Raw genomic sequence first — 18,919 nt, forward strand, 5'->3', positions numbered from 1 at the left:
ATTCCCCCCCCCTACACAATACAACACAAAAAATCCCTAGCCCAGGGAATCCTATTAACAAACACCCAGTCCTATTGCACTATGTTAAATTATTGCATGTTGCGCCGGCCCCACAAGTCAATCGTACTATGTTGTTGTAGGGTTATTTTTCATTCAGGAGTCTCACAACCTAGGGATAAAAACTGTTCTTCAGCCTGTTTGTGCGGCTGCCTGTGCTTCTATATTTCCTTCCAGATGGTAAGAGAATAAAGAAGGGCTGACCAGGGTGTGAGTCGTCCCTGAGGATTTTCCTCACTCTCCTAAGGCAGTGAGCCCCAGCGATGTCATCTAGTGGTATCAAGGGACAGCCCACAGTGTTTTCTGCTGTGCTCACCACCTTCTGTAGTGTTTTTCTATCCATGGCTATCAAGCTAGCATACCACCCCGTAATGCAATGAGTGAGGACGCTTTCTATTGTGGACCAGTAAAAGGTCATCAGTTGTTCTTCCACTTTAGTTTTTCACAAGACCCTTGGAGTCTCTGTTGGGCCTTCTCTGGCCACCTGGGTCATGTTGATTTTCCAGGTGAGATCTTCGCTGAGATAGACTCCTGGGAATTTAAAGGAGGAAACTCTCCGTTGCTATCCAGGATCAAAGTCTTTTTCTTCCTTAGGATTTCAGTTATGGATAGTATGGCAATGCCAAATGTGCTTCCAGAAAACAGAATTTTTAATTGATTTTTGGGTTAGAGGCATAAAGATCATTGCAAACCCCTGTGCATATCTGGAAATTAGGATGGGTGGGACATCTTAACATCTTGTGTCTCTCTACTACCACCCAAGTGAGCAAGGCTTACTTCTAGCTAGGACGTATTAAAATCACTTTGATGCACAGTGGGTACCTTTAGTGTGGAAAGCTTTGTGATACAGGCAGCCAGCAAATGCTGCAATTGTGGCATGGACAAAGGATCCAATTTTATGCCAAGGAAATATTTTGAGCTCCCGCTTCTCTAGTTTCGGTGCTAAAGTTAGATTCTGCAAAAATGGAAATGCTGTCAAGGCTTCTTCCAAATGGGGTTACCACATCTGAAAGCTATCAACCTTTTATTTTTATTTTTATTTTTGCTCATTTTTTCCTCTCCCTGACTCAGCTGGGGTAGGGAGTTGGGCTTTTGTGGGCACTTAATAATAATAATCTAAATCTTTCTTTCACATTAAAAACCAGAAATCAATGTCCTGCACAAATCATTTGGCTTTGTGGTTTTCTGACAAGGCTCAGCACTTCAGATTCTAGCTGATGGAATTTTGTGGGTTTTATCCTGTTGCCACAATACCTTCTCCCCTGCTAGTCAGGGTTTTACTTATTTATTTTTAAAGAAGAAAATGGCATCACGGTTTAGTTTTCTGCTCCAAAAGGAGTTAAAACTTGCTTATATATTATCCCATACTGTTGTATACTTCTGAGTAGGACTGGAGAAAATGTAATCTTGCAGATGTTCTTAAATTATCCCCAGGATGCCCATTGATGGGGAAAGAATAACAGAGTTGGAAGGGACTTTGGAGATGTTCTAGTCCAACCCCCTGCTCAAGCTAGAAACCCTGCTTGAATTTCTAGGATTAATGTCAAGCATCGGCAAAATCAGGAGAGTCAAGCAGTTCAGATGTGTGCAAATGTATTGCAAGCTTAAACTCTATAAGAATCTGAACTACTAATGGTCAAGGGAAATTAGCAGGAGTTAAGAAAGGAATTCAAAGTGGGCTGGACTTAGATCTCTTGTGAACACTCAGGGACTCTTGACTGATAACGCGTTTGACCCTTCCCTCAGGCTCAGCCTGGTTATCTCCTACAATTATAAGATTCTAGGAAAGTTAGTATCATAATACTGCAACATTTGTAAAGCTGCACATTCCCCATCCATGCCTCTGAGAATCAGTTCTGCTCCTATTTCTGCCACTCTAGCTCAAGTATTATTTTTTTCTTTAATAACATTATGGAAATTGGCTTTGGTGAGCCTAGTAGTTGTTTTGGCTGCTCATCAGTTGATATAAAAGGGGGTTTCTGCCATGTTAGATCTGACCAAGGACACTATTAATTGTTATTTATTTGCCAACTTTGTGTTTTTCTCACATCCATTCACCCTGCTCCTTTTCTCAGCCTCTCTGTGATCATAAGTTAGATTAGGAAGGCAACTTCTAAGCTGAATTGTGGGGACTCAACCTGATTCGTCTTAGTCAAAGGATACTGTGCTGCCTTTCTTTCTTTCTTTCTTTCTTTCTTTCTTTCTTTCTTTCTTTCTTTCTTTCTTTCTTTCTTTTCTTCCCTTCAATCGTGTCAAATTCTGCACAAGTCCTTGCAGATTTCAGTTGAGATGCTAAACTCAAGTCACAAGCACTGAGGCCAGAGGTGGTATTCAGCCGGTTCGGATCAGTTCAGATGAACCAGTAGTGGAAATTTTGAGTAGTTCAGAGAACCAGCAAGTACTACCTCTAGTTGGCCCCACCCTCCCACCCCAGTTGTGCCCTATCCTATATTCCCTTGTTTTTTTAGCTCAGCTTATTCACAAGGCAGAGTGGATTGCTGTACCTCAGCTGAGCTAAAAAACAGCTCAGCTGACCAGCGCTGATCTTTGTGCGCTTTGACATGCAAAGCATGTGAAGTGCGTGCATGAAATGCGCTCTCATAGAACCGGTAGAAAAAGATTTAGAATCCCACCACTGACTGAAGCCCAGTTTGGGACCCCTTTTAGGCGCTCCTTTCATGTCCCCATCAGGAGCTGGACTGAAGGATGAGCACTTATCCCCAGCCCATACAGCTCGTGGGTCTCAAACATGGCCTCTCTAACCGGCCTGCCCAGCATTCCACTCCTCAAGCCACTGTGCTTCTTTTCAGTAGAGATGAATCTGGAGGACTATGAATAGTTGCTGTATGATTCCAGCCTGGATCTACAGTATTTCCAAGGATTAGGTTGTAGTTCTTGTTGTTTTAAAGATAACATGACATTTATTATGATGGTGTTCAAAAATTCCAGTAACAGAAATGTATGCACTGAAAGAAAATAGTGAGTAAGCATCCTGAATACAAAAATAAGAAATGTGTTGTTTCCATGGAAAGGGTGGGATGTTTGCACATAACATTTTCTTTGATTTTTTTTTCAGCTATATTATGCTGTGGCTGACTCTTTGTTTCCATTTAAAACTCATCCTTCTACAAGGAAGTCAGGCAGGCTGCAACTAGTACTCCTTAACCTTACTCCTCTTGTTTCAGGAGAGAACGGTTGAGTGCAGATTATTGGGGTATGGATTAGTAATGTCAGAACTCGCAAATAGTAGTATATTATCCTGTATTTCCTGAAAGAACTTAGGGGACCAAGTATAAGGCAATTTAAAAAATGTTACTGTGATGTTTAAATACAAGGATTGAAGCTTTTCAAGGCCTAAGAACCATTACTCACTCATTCCTTAGGAAGCTAGCTATCCTCTCCTACTTATCCTCAGAAATCAGAGTTGAAAGAATGCAGTGAGGTTTTGCATAGCATTAAAATAAAAGTACATAAGATTCTATCTTGTGCCTTTAGCTTTCTTGGTTTTTTTTATTTTAAAAAACTGGTTTATTCATAGGAGGAAGTTTTTGTAGAATCATTATGAAGTTGGAAAGGACAACAGGAATAATCTAATTCAATTTACTGCTGGAAAACCAGATAAATTAACCTTGAAAGACAACTGTCCAGCTGCTTCTTAAAAGCTTCCAGAGATTGAGAATTTTAAATCTTCATAGACAGAGACTTTATCTTTCTCTCTGTATCTGTCTCTCTCGGTCGGTCGGTCTGTCTGTCTGTCTGTCTGTCTGTGTCCTCCCCACTTTCTCTGTCTCCCTCATTAAAAGTTTTAAAAAGAAGATAAAACTTACAGACACTGATGCTGAATAAAGAAAACAAAGGCAGAAAAAGAAAGTAGAAAAGAAAAAATGCAGAAAAATGATAAAAAGAATTAGAAAGAAGCATCCAGCAAATACTACTACATTACAAAGTTATCTCTTACACTATGGTTACAAAAACAATTCTCACTCTTTGAATTACCTATTTTTCACCCCAAATGTTAACTGCATTTTGTTCTAGCTCATGAAAAAAGGAGAAAGGCTGTGTGTCTTCCAATCAGCCATAATTTATCATATTTTCCCTAATCAAGAAAGTCAATTTAGCCATCTCTGAAGTCTCATCATCTTCACCAATCATTCCTTGTTGTGGATATGTTAAACCATTTCACTTTTGAGCATTGATTTATCTTGCTGAAGTTGTCATATATAAAAACAACTTTCAAGATGTTTTCTCTTGCTGTCCATATAGCTTAATTTGATTCTTTTCATTATAGGATCAAACACTTAGCCTGTCTTCTTTTTTCATTTCATCTCTGCAGGCCTTTTTCACTGAGAAATATGTTCAGGAACACTCTGAAGATCAAGAAAAGATTGAATTACTCAAGCAACTAATTGCCCTACAGGTACCTGCAGGAATGCAGATATGTGGAAAGATGTCCGTAGGCTATTTTGCAGAAGTAATATTGTCATTGCGGTGAAACTTTTCCTGAAGTAGCATCTTGCAGATGTTGGGATATCATCTGACCAGGATTCTACCTGCTGTTACTGTATGACAGACAACTTGCATTGCTCATAAAAAAAGTAGTAGTTGGGTGCAATTGTTAAGGCATCACTCTAGAAACTAGGAGACTGTGAGTTCTAGTCCCATTGTAGACAAGAAACCAGCTGGATTACCTGAGACCAGTCATTTTGCGGTGGCACAGTGGTTAGAGTGCAGTACTGCAGGCTACGTTTGCTGACTGCCAGCTACCTGCAATTTGGCAGTTCAAATCTCACCAGGCTCAAGGTTGACTCAGCCTTCCATTCTTCTGAGGTGGGTAAAATGAGGAGCTAGATTGTTGGGGGCAATAGGCTGACCCTGTAAACAGCTTAGAGAGGGCTGTAAAAGCACTGTAAAGCAGTATATAAATCTTATTGCTATTGCTATTCTCTCTCAGTCCTAGGAAAGAAGTAATGACAAACCACTTCCAAAATCTTGCCAAGAGAACTTCAGGGACTAATCTAGGGCGTCAGAGAGCCAATAATGATTTGGAGACACACACACGGACAACACTAAAATGCTTCCCAAAGTATAACAACTAAGCATAGCAATGCAACTTAAGATATAGAAATGCATCGTTTCTTGGCATATTTGGCATAATGTATTGGTTAAGCTAGAAGTAATCACAAAAGTGCTACGGAAATCATTGAATATAATCTTATTAAGGGGCAGGAATAATGCTCAGTGAAAAAGCATGACCTCTGCAAGCAGAATATTTAAGTTCTGACTAAAAGAACAACACAGTGCTTCAAGTTTATAGACCAAAGGTGCTTTGAAATAAATGGGGGCATGCACATATCACTTGTGTGCAACTTCGTAAACCAAATGGTTTTTTCCCCTTAGAATTATGCAATCCAGCTAAATTTTAAGGCGTTGCAGACACCTGCTGTATTCACACCTTCACAGACCTTTGAAGCATCTTATGCCCTTAAAGCCAAAGTTTTGCACAATACTAATAACCAGCAGCATTAATTTAGAAATCTAAATTAGCAAGGTAAAAGTAGACATTCAAGGTGTTTGATTCTTGATGGGGACCATGTAAGCATGTCTATGTTAAAAGAGTGATACAAAGTGGTTCAGTATTGGCTTTCTCTGGCATTTTTCTTTTATTCCTAGTCTAATATGTCTTGGTGATTTGTGGTTAAAGTGCTAGTGAAGTCCAACAATGCCTAACCTTTTCACTCAGGAAAAACATGAAGACAGCCACAGTCAGTTGCTGACTAATAGACTAAATCAGAGATTTGATTGATATCACATTAAGCCCCAATGAAGTTTGTTTGGGTTTGACTTGTAACTTGCAAACTGGCCATAAGCCGTAGTCTACAGCTTCTCATGTTGGGTGAACTCAGCCAATTATGCTTCACTGATGTTTATTTAGAACACATTTTTCTTGCTGACGGTTAAACACAACCCCTCAGTTAAACATAACTCCTAACCAGGATGCAAATAAACAAACAAAGTATGAAACAATAGATCGGGATTGTGACAAAAAAAAGGAGTTGAAATGGCATTGGGATTCAAACCCATCTTCAACCATGGAAATGTGGAAGAAAACATGGAAGAAGAGTGCTAGATAAATTCAATTGAACTGGAGGAAAGGTGAAATATAAAAACACTCCCATCAACATTAACAAGACAAGCCACTTGATGAGGTTACCTAGTTGGGTAATGAAATGTCTGCAATAAAACAACCAAGCTCAGAGAGCACCAAGGACTCCAAATTATTTAAGTTTACTCAAATAAGCATGATGTATAATATGTAAGGGGCGCAGTGGCTCAGGGGCTAAGATGCTGAGCTTGTTGATCAGAAGGTCGGCAGTTCAGCGGTTCGAATCCTTAGTGCTGCGTAACAGAGTGAGCTCCTGTTACTTGTCCCAGCTTCTGCCAACCTAGCAGTTTGAAAGCATGTAAAAATACAAATAGATAAATAGGAACCACCTTGGTGAGAAGGTAACAGTGTTCCTTGAGCCCTCGGCATTTAGTCATGCCAGCCAATGGCCATGGAGACATCTTCGGACAGCGCTGGCTCTTCAGCTTTGGAAAGGAGATGAGCACCGCCCCCTAGAGTCAGGAACAACTAGCACACATGTGCAGGGGAACCTTTACCTTTACCTATAATCTAGATATGCCTAAGCCTGGCTTGATCTCATTGGTAAGATAAGCCAAGAAATATGAGCCTTTTCATTTTCCAAATTTCATTTGAAACTACAGTGGTACCTCAGCACCCATCAGCAATTAGTTCCAGAAGAAGTGCCAAATACTAAAACCAACAAGTAGTGGGAAAACCACATAATTTACCACATGACCTGTTATTTTGGCCAGAAGAAATAGCAAGTCACAAGGCAATCAACGTCAGCAAGTTATTCCTTGTGTGTTGATTATCGGGAAAAAGATGAATCCCGGGACAAGATTTCTGTTTCAAAATGAGTTGAATACTGAATTCGACAAGTTTAGAAGCAGCCAGGTGCCATCTGTCTACCTCTGTGCTTTCTTAATCTTCTAATCTGGCTTGCCTCTTGCAGATGCCTTTGCTGGCTGAAGGGATTAGAATCCATGGGAAGAAACTGACCGAGCAATTGAAGCCTCTTCATGACAGGCTAACCTCTTGCTTCAAGGAACTGAGAGAGAAAGTGGAGAAGCTCTACGGAGTGATCACCCTGGTATATATGCACTGAGTCTTGCTTATGAAAAGTCACTAGGAATGAGATCATTATAGCAAGGACAAGGGGATAATCAAATCTGTGGATTTTCATTTCTTCCAGTTTCTCATTTGGGTGAATATGCCAAGTTCTAGTTATCCGAATTGAATTTTTTTAAAAAAAAATACTAATACACTAGAGACTTTTCCATACTTGTGCAATAATGTAAACATTTCTTTTTGTCAAACTGCATTGCAAACTTTGAGAAACTGGGGGTTTCAAATGAGAATTATGTTTTGTTTTAAATATTGGGAGTTGGCAAAGACAAACCAACTACATAGTTGGTTGTTTTAAGTTAGGTGAAGAAATTCAGCCAATTTTTTATCCTGTGGTGATGTGATCAGCTAGGGTGGGGAACAGTTGTTCTTAGAACTGGCATTTTCTTGATCCTAGAATATCTTGAAGGCGCGTATACAGCCACAAATGAAAACACCAGTCAAGGAAGAAATTGTAAAGCAAAAGTTCATACTTGTCTGGCTTTATGCCCAGACCTAAATCCCCATAGGTGTGGTGGAAACCTTTTTTTTTTTTTTTTGCTTTATTAGTGACTAGCCAATAATGCTGAGATATTTATTTATAGGGGAAAAATATCAGGACCAAATGTAATTTCTAATGTTGGATTTTCCCCCTTACCAGAGGGAGCCCCCTTGTGGAGTACTGAGAAGCCATTATCATGGCAACTCCATTGCACTGTACAGTAGAAGCCAGTACGGCAGTACAGCACAACAGGCTGTATCTTAACAGAACACACACCCCGAGGGGTTTGGGGGTGTCTTACCCCCCACAGTATTTGTCTCCAGAGAGTAAGTCATCTGTGTACCAAGTTTGGTTGAAATTGCTGAAGGCATTTTAGAGTTATGCTGGAACATACACACAGACAGTCATTTTTATATGTATAGAAGATTATGGGATAGGATATTTTCTCAGCTGCTATGTATTTTAACTTTTGTATTGTTGAGGAAGGAAGGAAGGAAGGAAGGAAGGAAGGAAGGAAGGAAGGAAGGAAGGAAGGAAGGAAGGAAGGAAGGAAGGAAGGGAGTTAATAAAACCCAACCAGTGGCACCCATATTTAATCCACTCACTAAAATTTTAAAGGGGGACAGCTTGGATGTCACCACTCCTTTATCCAAGTGAATTCCAGATAACAATGTACAAATGATGGGATAACTCACAAAATATTCTCCAGTGATTTTAGTTATCACATGAGCCTATCAGGGGTGGGTTTCTCGCCCCGTTCCAACCAGTTCGGTTGGAACGGGGCCGGCAGCGTCCTCGTGCACGCGCGCAGTGCACGCATGCGTACTAGCGTCTGCGCGACGCTCCAGCTGCTCCTGGAGGATCGCGCAGGCTCTGTATGCATCCTGTGCATGTGTGGAAGCGCAGAACTCGTCAAAAACGGGTAAGGACCGTGGGTGGGCGCGCCCTTCGCCGTTCCCGGAAGTTACTTACTTCCGGGTTCGCCGACCAACCGGTTTGCAAGGACTGCAACGAACCGGTTGAAACCCACACCTGGAACCTATACTGGAAAAAGCAATTTGCCAAATAATTTGTTTCTAGGGTTTATATTGAACCTGTTTTGGAGCTAATGGCCACCTTTAATGTAAACAAGCAAAGGTCCTCCTGAAACTGGGGAGGTCACCTGATCAGACTCTGTTGCTTCAATCAGGCTCCTTTTTCCAGAGCTACATGACCAGCAGGGGGTGGGGACTTCAAAAGAAATTTCAGAACTTAACATCTCTTCAAAAATGGTTTGGGAGAAGAACCTCTAAAGTTTCAGAAGATGCAGATGTTCTTCTCCGGATGAGCAAATACCTTGGATTTCTTTCACAACCTTCTTTGTATTCTAACAATAGCCTTCCTCACTGACGGAGAGAAAGCAGAGCAGGTCCGGTTCAGTGGTTTTGCCATACATCATGTCCTCCACATTGAGAAGGCTGTCAGTTACTTCTGTCACTTCTTCAGTTGGATCAACTTCATCTACATCATCTGACAGCGTTTCCTCCAGACCAGGATCTGATGGGTAAGTTGATGGGAAGGATTGAAAGGGATTTTTGATAGAAAGGAGTCTGTGAGAGAAATGCAAACAGGAGAATTTCTATTACCTTAAACTATTTGATGTGTTCATCTGTTTTTGTAGGTTTTTTTTAAATAACAACGTTAGTGTTGGGTGGATAATACAGATAGTTCATTTCATATATTTTTTTTGTTCATTTTATTAGGGTTTATAGGCCGCCCTTTTCCCTGAGGGGACTCAGGGCGGCTTACAATCACCAGGGAGGGGCTGCAAATCAAAATAAACAATATACAAACAAATAAAGTAATAAAAACACAACTTGCATTCAACATTCAACACTCGGGTGGGGCAAATTAGAGACTTATCCCCAGGCCTGTTGGGAGAGCCAGGTCTTGAGGGCTGCGCGGAAGGCCTGGACGGTGGTGAGGGTGCGTATCTCGACGGGGAGATCGTTCCACAGGGTCAGAGCTGCAACAGAAAAGGCTCTCCTCCGTGTAGTCGCCAGTTGACATTGACTGGCGGATGGGATTCGGAGGAGGCCCAGTCTGTGCGATCTTATCGGTCGGAGGGAGGTAATCGGCAGAAGGCGGTCTCTCAAGTACTCAGATCCACTACCATGAAGTCCTCAACCTCTGACTATAACTGATCTCTAAATTTCTGTTGTTAAGTGAGTTTTGCATCATTTTACCCCCTTTCTTGCCACAGTTGTGCAGTGAATCACTGCACACATGTTAAATTAGTAACATAGTTGTTAAGTGGATCTGGTATCCCCCTTGGCTTTGATTGTTAGAAGGTTGCAAAAGGGGGTCACATGACCCCGGGATCCCTTGCAACCATCATAAATATGAAGCAATTGCCAATTCTGATCATATGACCAAAGAAATGCTGCAATGATCGTAAGTATGAAAAACTGCCATAAGTCACTTATTTCAGTGCTGTTGTAACTTTGAATGGTCACTAAATGAATGTTGTAAGACAAGGACTGCCTGCAAAGTAATGGTGGGTTGCAGGCGGTTCGCCACGGTACGGGAGTACTGGTGCCTGCTGGGAGCAACAGGTACCGTTCCAGTACGGTACTCCAGAGAGCCCGCCTGCCATCCTTACCTGTATTTGAGCTCTTTGGTGCTTCCGCACACATGCACGGAAAGTACAGTGCCTGCGCGACATTCCACCGAGCAGCTGGAGCGTCACGAAGGCATTGCATGAGGTAAGGATGCTTGTGCGTGCTGCACGCTTTCATGTGGTGGTCGCCGGGCCGCATTGCACCGTACCAATTGCAACAGGATCCAGAACCCACCACTGCTGCAAAGTCAACAAAACAAATAAATAATAGGAGGCAATCACGGAGAAAATGATCTCTTGTCAGATTACTTCACATCTCCGGAAAACAAGAAATATTGTTTTTTTCAGGCTGACCAGAAGAGACAGGGTATAATTCTTTATGACAGTATTTCTGTGTGGGCTACAGATCTATTCTTGAGCCACTGGTGGAAAGGAGAAGTTCGGCAGCCTCTAGGATGGAAGAGCAGCCTGCCAAAGATGATGCAGACAACCGGGCTAATAAATTCCGTCGGAAAGACTGGAGTCTCAGTAAATCTCAGGTTATTGCCGAGAAGGAGCCAGAAGCTGAGTTGGCTTTCAAAACGGTAATAAATGCATCAGAGTGATGAATTTCCCCTGGGAACTTATGCTGTTTTTCTCCTAGCTGTGTAAGCTTATTCGCATCATTGTTAAAAGAGAGGTTGGGAGGGATTCAGCTAGCAGAACATTTGATCATCACCTCAAGGGGTATCTGTATCAATCTAGGTCAGGAGTCGGCAACCTTAAACACTCAGAGAGCCACCAACAGAAAAGAAAACACCGGGAGCCACAGAGCCCAGAGGTAGTATTCAGCAGGTTCTGACCACTTCTGGAGAACTGGTAGCGGAAATTTTGAGTAGTTCGGAGAACCAGTAAATATCACTTCTGGCTGGCCCCGCCCCCATCTGTTCTCTGCCTCCCAAATCCCAGCTGACCAGGAGGAAATGGGGATTTTGTAGTAACCTTCCTCTGCCACGCCCACAGAACTGGTAGTAAAAAAAATTGAATCCCACCACTGCACAAAACCCTTCCCATGCCTGACTATTTACTGAGCGGCTACAAAACTAGCATATGTAGTTGAATTAAATGTTCTGTTTTCTTCTGAAACTTTTCCTTTCTTGGATTTATCCATGGTTGGCCTACTACGGGTTGAAAAGCTCAATAAATAGCATGCTGGCGGTTGTTGCATATTGGCGGTTGTGACACATATTTTGAGTGACAGGGAGCCACAGCAGAGGGATGAAAGAGCCACAATGCAGCTCCACAGGTTGCTGACTTCTGGCCTAGGTGGACCTCTGGTTAATTCCACCAAACTATCAGTTGCAACTATAATCATAATCCACGTTCCAAGTCTCTCTAAATCTCTACTAATCATTGTATTGTTAAACCCATTTACGTTTTAAAGTTTGACTTGGACTTCCATTTGGGTTGGATGGTATCTATCATCAATTCCGGTAACATATGAGGGATTTACAGTATAATCAACACAACTAGAGGCCATCAGACGGGTTTTAATACTCCTTCATATCCATGTCTTTCATTGAAGGCCTGTTTTGTTTCATTGTTTGAGGGTTTTTTTTCCCTACACAAAATGCTTCTGAAAGTCCTTTAGTTAAAATTTTCAGGAAAGTAGTTGATTTATAGTGTAATGTCCAGGGTGGCATCACAAATCACTTCAGTAAAGGTTTGTTCCTTTTCTGCTCTACAGAACGCAGCAGGAAAAGCACCAAGGCCAAAGAGCCTGCAACTGGGAGAGAGCAAACTGACTCTGCATCAGAACTCATCACTTCACCAAGCTGGAGCACTCAGCCCACCACCAATCACTCCCAAAACACCGAGAACTCAAAGTATGTTGAGCAACCTCTACTTCTTCCTATTCTTTTAAAGCAAGGGTGGGCAATTGATTTTCTCAAGGGGCCCTATGAGAAACTGGAGGGCCAAATGCCACCTCGATTCCTCAGGCTGCTCCAGGTGGGTGAGCACTGTGTGCTGCCGCAGAAAAGTGCTTTCCCCTTCTCATCCACCAGCAGCCACCAGTTGATTGAAGGAGCACACAACAATCACACAGAGCCAGACCCAACTCAGCTTCTTGTCCCAGAGGTGCTTTTTTCAAGAGGCTACTGGACTTTCTTGTTATTCTTTGAAGATGTTTTGATTCTCATCCAAGAAACTTCTCCAACACTGACTGGGGAATGGAAGGATTTATATTGCTTGCAGACAGCTGGTCAAAGGTGGTATTCAGCCGGTTCAGATCGGTTCTCCCGAACCGGTAGTGGAAATTGTGGGTGGGCCAGCCCACCCACCCTGGCTCTATGCCGTCCTGTTTAGGCATGTTTTCAAACTGTACAAATGCATGCAAGCCGCGTGTGTGATCAAAGCGCATGCGCAGAAGGCGAGGAAATATGCATGGACAGGGCGTGTGTGAGCGAAGCTAGTGCGCGCCCTCCACATTTGCAAACTGGTATGGAAAGTAAGTGAATACCATCCCTGCAGCTGGTCACTTGCATCCTTTTTAGAGAGTTGTTGAGGCCACTTGGAACGTTATCTGTGTCCTCAAGGTCACCTGAATAGTGAAAATGGGTGTGGAGTCTCTTGGATGAGAGAAGCTAAATGTTTTCCAAGAAGAACAAGAGAGCCCATTTGCCTCTTGAAAAAGCAACTTTGGGACAAGAATGATCTGGATTACCTAGAATCTCCATAAACAATTCAGCTTCTTCTTCTGTTCCACGTGGCACACTTATTTACATTTGATTTCTAATTTCTGATTGACCTCACATGGGCCAGACAGGGACAGCCAAAGTGCTGGATATGGTCCTGTGCGCATAAAATGCCCTGATTTGTGCTTAAGTGTTGACAGAAAAGGTTAGTCTAGCCATCATCAAATTGCCATCCTCAAGATGGGTGGGGATACCTGCCAACTTGGAATTTGATAATACATTTTTCTTTGAAATCCCACCTTTCTCCAAATTCAATATAATTTGACCAAACTTGGTGGTGATCCATAACATGGCAGTTCTGGGGGTTTGGTAAAAACAGTTTTGGTCACGTTGGACAGGGTAAACATCTCCTGTGTGAGTAGATTACATTGATATTGGACATTTTAATAGATCCAAAGTAGGAAGTCTTGTATGTATCTCAATGCTTCTTAGAATCTATCAGGATTTATCTAGATCAAATTCAAACCTAGACATGGTTTCCCGAATATGTTATAAATCAGGGGTTAGAATTTAGAATAGAATTGAGCTAGAAGGGACCTTGGAAGTCTTCTAGTCCAGCCCCCTGCTTAAGCAGGAGAACCTATACCATTTCAGACAAGTGACTTCCTAGTCTCTTCTTAAAATCCTCCAGTGATGGGGTGTCAAATTCAAGGCCCCAGGGGCTGGATCCAGCCCGTGGGATGCTTAGATCTGGCCTGTGGGTTCACCCTGGAAATAGCGAAAGACCAACATGCGGTGTCTTTGCCAAAAAACCAGAGCTCGGGTGGGGCACGTGCTCCGTTTTCATTGGCAGAGGGTTGCAGGAGGCTGTCCCAGCGGAAAACGGAGCTTGGGAGGCCGTTTTCACTGGCGGAGTGCTCGGGCCACCACAGGGGCCCCTGACAGTGACATCAAAGTGGCCACGCCTCCCTGCCCCCCTCCCCCAGGTCAAACACAACCCTGATGCAGCCCTCAATGAAATTGAGGTTGATACCCCTTTAATAAATTAGATTAGATTAGATTAGATTTAATGAATTTATAGGCCGCCCAATCCCGAAGGACTCAGGGCGGCTCACAACAAATACATTTAAAAAATAGAAAAGTTAAAAACAAAGAAACATAGATTAAAAAAACCACAACTTACACTCTAATTGGGGCTGGACCTCAGTCATGAGGTCAACAGCCCGGGGCCTGCCGGAATAGCCAGGTCTTAATAGCCTTTCGGAAGGCCATGAGAGTGGGTAGGGCCCGGATGAAGGCTGAATGTTTCATTTTAATTGAAATTTTATAAAAGATTACTTTGCTTGTTTTTGGCTGAAATTTAAAGTATGACTATTGTTTCTTTCAAATATCTAGGGGTTTTGACATATATGTGTGTAGGCACCCATGTAGAGAGAAACACACAGATACACATGTATACGCACACATTTTCAAATGGAAATTGATCTTAGAACAAATTTTACACCCTTTAACAACAACAGGAAATTAGGAAAGTTGATCATGGATTCCCCAGCCCTGGGTCTGGCCTGATCCTTCATGAAGACTGAGTGACAGATATATTCCAAATGTAATTTTAAAAAGAAACACTCATCCTAAAAGGAAACTGAAACAGGCCTGGTTTATATTTTCCTGTTAATGCTAAGGCAGTTCACCTCCAAGTTCATGAGAAGTTTGGGTGGCTTGCCTCCTCCTCTCGCAAGAGAGTTCTGGAGACTGCAACGGATAAAGTCCAATGTGAAAGCAAAGCCCAGGGAGCCCATCGGGTGTCATTCTGGATTTTGTTTTTCCTGGTCCCCAGGCGTGCGTTTTTCACATGTGCTTAGGTTCATGGGCTGTGCGTGGCCGAAGCTTCTGCGATAGCAGGGCCTGGGGAACGACAAGTGGGATTCCAGATTGACACATCTGTTCACAATCAACCGCTAAAAGAAACAGACATGCCCCCAAAGTAGCGGAGATGCAAGTATGCTTCTGTTAGAAATTGTTCCCACCCCCCTCCTAACCATGGCTACCATCTGTCTTTCTTCTCGTCTCCACCACTCCAGGTTTCCCTTCCTTGCAAGCAGATGGATTAACAACCGTTAACTTGCAGAATTCTCCTCCCCCACCGCCGCCCAAATGCAAGCCCTATGAGAATAACAGCTCCAGAAACTCCACAGAGGTACCGACATGACGTTTGGATGCTATTACCTGAGACAGGAGCGCCATTGCAAATATCCCCAGGGGATTCTCAGGGTTGTACCTTGTTGTTGTTGTTGTTTTATTGTTGTTGTTTTTAAAAGTCTTTGGTTAGTTGAATGGCGTTCTCCCTGAAACTACCAGAAAGAAAACCGTGTCCCCCCCTCCCTCCCTAAATGAAAGCGGAGGAGGGGGGAGAGAACACACAATGCAGAGGTAATGTAAAATGCTCCTTGTGTGACTGTTGGGGCCGACTTCCTGGCTCTTGCTGGGAAGATTCTTTCCTTTTTGTTTCTTTAAATCTTTTGCTTGTTGGTTTGTAAATTTTATTGCATTTTATTACAAGGTAAAAATGCAGAAAAAACAAAAGTTAGGAAACTAAAAAAAAAGAGAGAAAAGAGCAGGGGGGAGGGGGAAGTGGTGCCTTCTGGAATTTTTCAGTGCAGTAATATACAACTATATAATACAGCCTCCACATTTTGCTTTTGCATTGCGCAACCTTTCAAGCCAGCTGTATAATAACAAAATCGTTCCAATCATTAAAACCTAAAAACAAAAGTTTCAACCCCACCCCCAGGTTTGGAGCAAAAAAGCCAGACTGAGTGTTTTAATTAAAGAGAAGAATTTTATCTAGTTTTGTGTCTTGTTTCTTTAAATCTGGAGCTTTTGCCCAGGGGTCTTCCTCAATGCTAAGTCCGTCACAGATGTTCACAACACAAAAGCCTCTTTGTGACATCCCTGGGACCCGCCAGTTGCCTTGGCACTCTATCAAATGATATCACTGGTCCTGCTCTAAAAGAAATGATTGTAGGTCCTACATTTCCCATTCTCTCTATCAAATCTGGAGTTGGATTTTACTTAGGAGTCTAACTGTCTCTTTCTTATGTTTGCATTATTGTAGGTGGCTCCACCTCTGCCTACCAGGCGAGAACCCAAGCCTCCTCCTCCTCCTCCTAAAGCTAGGAAATCCGGTATCCTTTCTTTAGAGCCAGATCTACAATGAGGACTCTGCATCATCTTGTCTCTTTTCATCTGGAACTGAACATCTGGTGCTTTGTGGATGTACAGTATCTAGTTCTCCAGAACGTCTCAGCATTGGCTTCTTCCTGCTGAACAGCTTCGCCCCTCCATTCCTGCACAAAGTTTGGGGATGTGAACAAAAATCAGCTGCTAGAAATTTTGGCAAAGCTGATGTTTCCTGGCTTCTGATTTCTCTATTGACATCCCAAGACGTATCTTCTGATCATCTATAGCGTATCAGGGCTTCTGCAAGGCTAAAGAAACCACATTCTGTCATCCATCAGTCCTTGTTCCACCATGGATAAAACACCAGCACTGCAGAAATTCTCTCAGGGGAATCAATTTCCTAACATCCAAGGTCTTCCTTGGTCTTCAAACAGCTAAGCGGCACATTGTGAAAACACCCACTTGCCACTAGAGTGGATATGTGTGACAAATTCAAGCCCACTTTGCTGCACTTGGACAATGAGGATATGGTTTCCATCAGTCTCTCTGGCCAGCAGTAGAGACCTTGGAATGGGATAAATCTGGTCTAAGAGGAAGGATTCTTTGGCCTGCTTAGCCTATTTATTCCAAACATGCAACAAGAATCTAATTCCCATGGCCTCTGTTGGAATATATGGATTTTTTGATATGGCTGATAGGCTAATCAATAAAGCTAATCTAATATAATATATGGATTTATATATGACAAGCCAGAGCATTGGACAGACCCGTAGATTCCATAATGTTGAGATATTATTTTTCCAACAATATGAAGGTGGATTAAAAACAAAAGCAATTTGGCATCTGCCTATTTCCATAGTTGACCAACTGTGCCCTTGAAAGTCTTATGGTCTCTTCTTTCAAGTGTGTGCAAACACTATCAAATGCGCCACTAATTCCTTCTGTTGCTGCCGCTGTTCCAAAGTTTTGCATACAAACGGAGTGGCCTATACTACTATACCTGTGGAGACTTGTTTAACTGAATTCTGGATGTATTATTTTTCTTTACGCAATAATGTGTTGATAATACATAAAGGTGTAATTATCCTTGGAAATTTGAAGAATGGACTGCATATTGAAAGTGCTTCCAAACAAGAACTGATAAACCGGGACTGGGCAGCAACTTAAATGTCTTATTGAACTCTTTGCTAAAATGCAAGCTGCCCGTTGAATTCTAGATTCTTACTGTATCTCCCTTTGTATGTTTTATTGTTAAATGCTGCCTCTGTGTTTACTTGTTTATAGCAGAAACTCAGGGCTTAGCCCCCATGGGACTCAAATTTATCTCAGAGATAGTTCACATAATTGGATTATGCTATCTCTGTCCATCTTCAGTTAGGGATTGAAGTTATGGACTAGGTTCACATATCACATGATGCCATGTTTTGCTTTAACAATTATTTCCAAAACATTATGTTTGACCACATAAGAGGTTTAGCCAAATACCAACTCACTGTATTATGGCTTAGCATGGTGCATGAACCCAGCCACAAGGTAGATAATTAATCCAGAGTAAATGCATTGCGCAAGACCATTTTCTAATGGTGGGTAGTTGGGCATCCTTGCCCACAGATTATGAATTGTTTGTATTGATCATTGATGAATGGCCATCTCTCCAAGTGCTTGAAAAGATGTTCTTTGACATTAACCTTTAAGGTTGCATCATGCCTTCAAAGTAGAAAGTTTATATACACTGACTTTTTAAAATAATTTATAACATCTGAGATTGGGGGGGAAACCCTGAGAGGCATGGCCCTGTTGGAGCAGAGAGCACAGTCTTTGCATTAGCAGACTACAGCTGTTGAGATTAGCCTATGGATTAACATTATAGGGGGGAATCCAAACTATTTAATTTATATACAAGAGAAAAGATGCATTTATAGAGAAATGCATGGCTCTGTTTGTCATTCCGCAAACGTATGCACTGTCTGTTCAAAGAAACCACCAGCAGAAATTTAATGCACGCAGTGGTAAAGCTAACTTTGTTTACTGAACCCAGCATTTTGTATATATCTTAACAGCATCTCAGTAATTCAGGTATAATTTGCCCTAGGTAAAATGTCTAGCCAGAAAGCTGAGGTTCACATTTTAATGTTGTACATAGTTCTTTTCTTCTTTTAAAAACCCTCTGTCTCATTAGTTCTACTTTTATTTTGACCATCATTGGTCTCTGATCATTTTTTACTATTTCTTAGCATTCCAGGTTGACGAAGACTCCAGTGTATGCAGTTAAAAGATTTCCTCATTTTTATGACTAGCAACACTCAAAGGTTATTAAGCCTCTCTTGGCCAATGTTCCAAATAGAACCCCCACAGGCAGTGATTCAAGAATACAGTTCTTTGGGAGGATGTTTATTGCAAGAACTAAGAAATCCCTTATTCGGGCAACTGTCAAGAGTAAGATTCAAACCCTATTTATAGTATAAGCAAGGTTCTGGGATGACTCTGTCTCCCTCCTCCCAACAATGCAGCTCATGGAAGGCAAAGTCATTGAATTAAAGCTGTTGAAATTTGTTTGCTGTTTGAGTCTGAATGCCAATAGATTAACATTATTGTGTATCCAAACTGCTTAATTGGCCAATTGTGGGCGGGGGATGCATTCCAAAGAATTAAGAAGCTTGTTTGGCTTGTTCACAAAG

General features: G+C 42.0%; 1 protein-coding gene across 1 annotated transcript in view; it reads left to right on the plus strand.

Moving 5' to 3' along the window:
- DOCK5 (dedicator of cytokinesis 5) overlaps positions 1-17,434 on the plus strand; it is a 134,223-nt gene extending 116,789 nt beyond the window's left edge. The window contains exons 46-52 of the mRNA XM_087706193.1: positions 4,391-4,474; positions 7,134-7,271; positions 9,164-9,330; positions 10,793-10,970; positions 12,113-12,251; positions 15,143-15,258; positions 16,177-17,434. Coding sequence (XP_087562319.1) covers positions 4,391-4,474; positions 7,134-7,271; positions 9,164-9,330; positions 10,793-10,970; positions 12,113-12,251; positions 15,143-15,258; positions 16,177-16,278 — 924 coding nt within the window. The 3' untranslated portion in view covers positions 16,279-17,434. The remainder of the gene's footprint in view (positions 1-4,390; positions 4,475-7,133; positions 7,272-9,163; positions 9,331-10,792; positions 10,971-12,112; positions 12,252-15,142; positions 15,259-16,176) is intronic.
- Positions 17,435-18,919: the final 1,485 nt, after the last annotated feature.

Source organism: Thamnophis sirtalis, unplaced genomic scaffold (genome assembly GCF_051295495.1).
Source record: "Thamnophis sirtalis isolate CommonGarterSnake01/CBP01778 unplaced genomic scaffold, rThaSir2_p1.2 scaffold_2, whole genome shotgun sequence".
NCBI classification, from domain to species: Eukaryota; Metazoa; Chordata; class Lepidosauria; order Squamata; family Natricidae; genus Thamnophis; species Thamnophis sirtalis.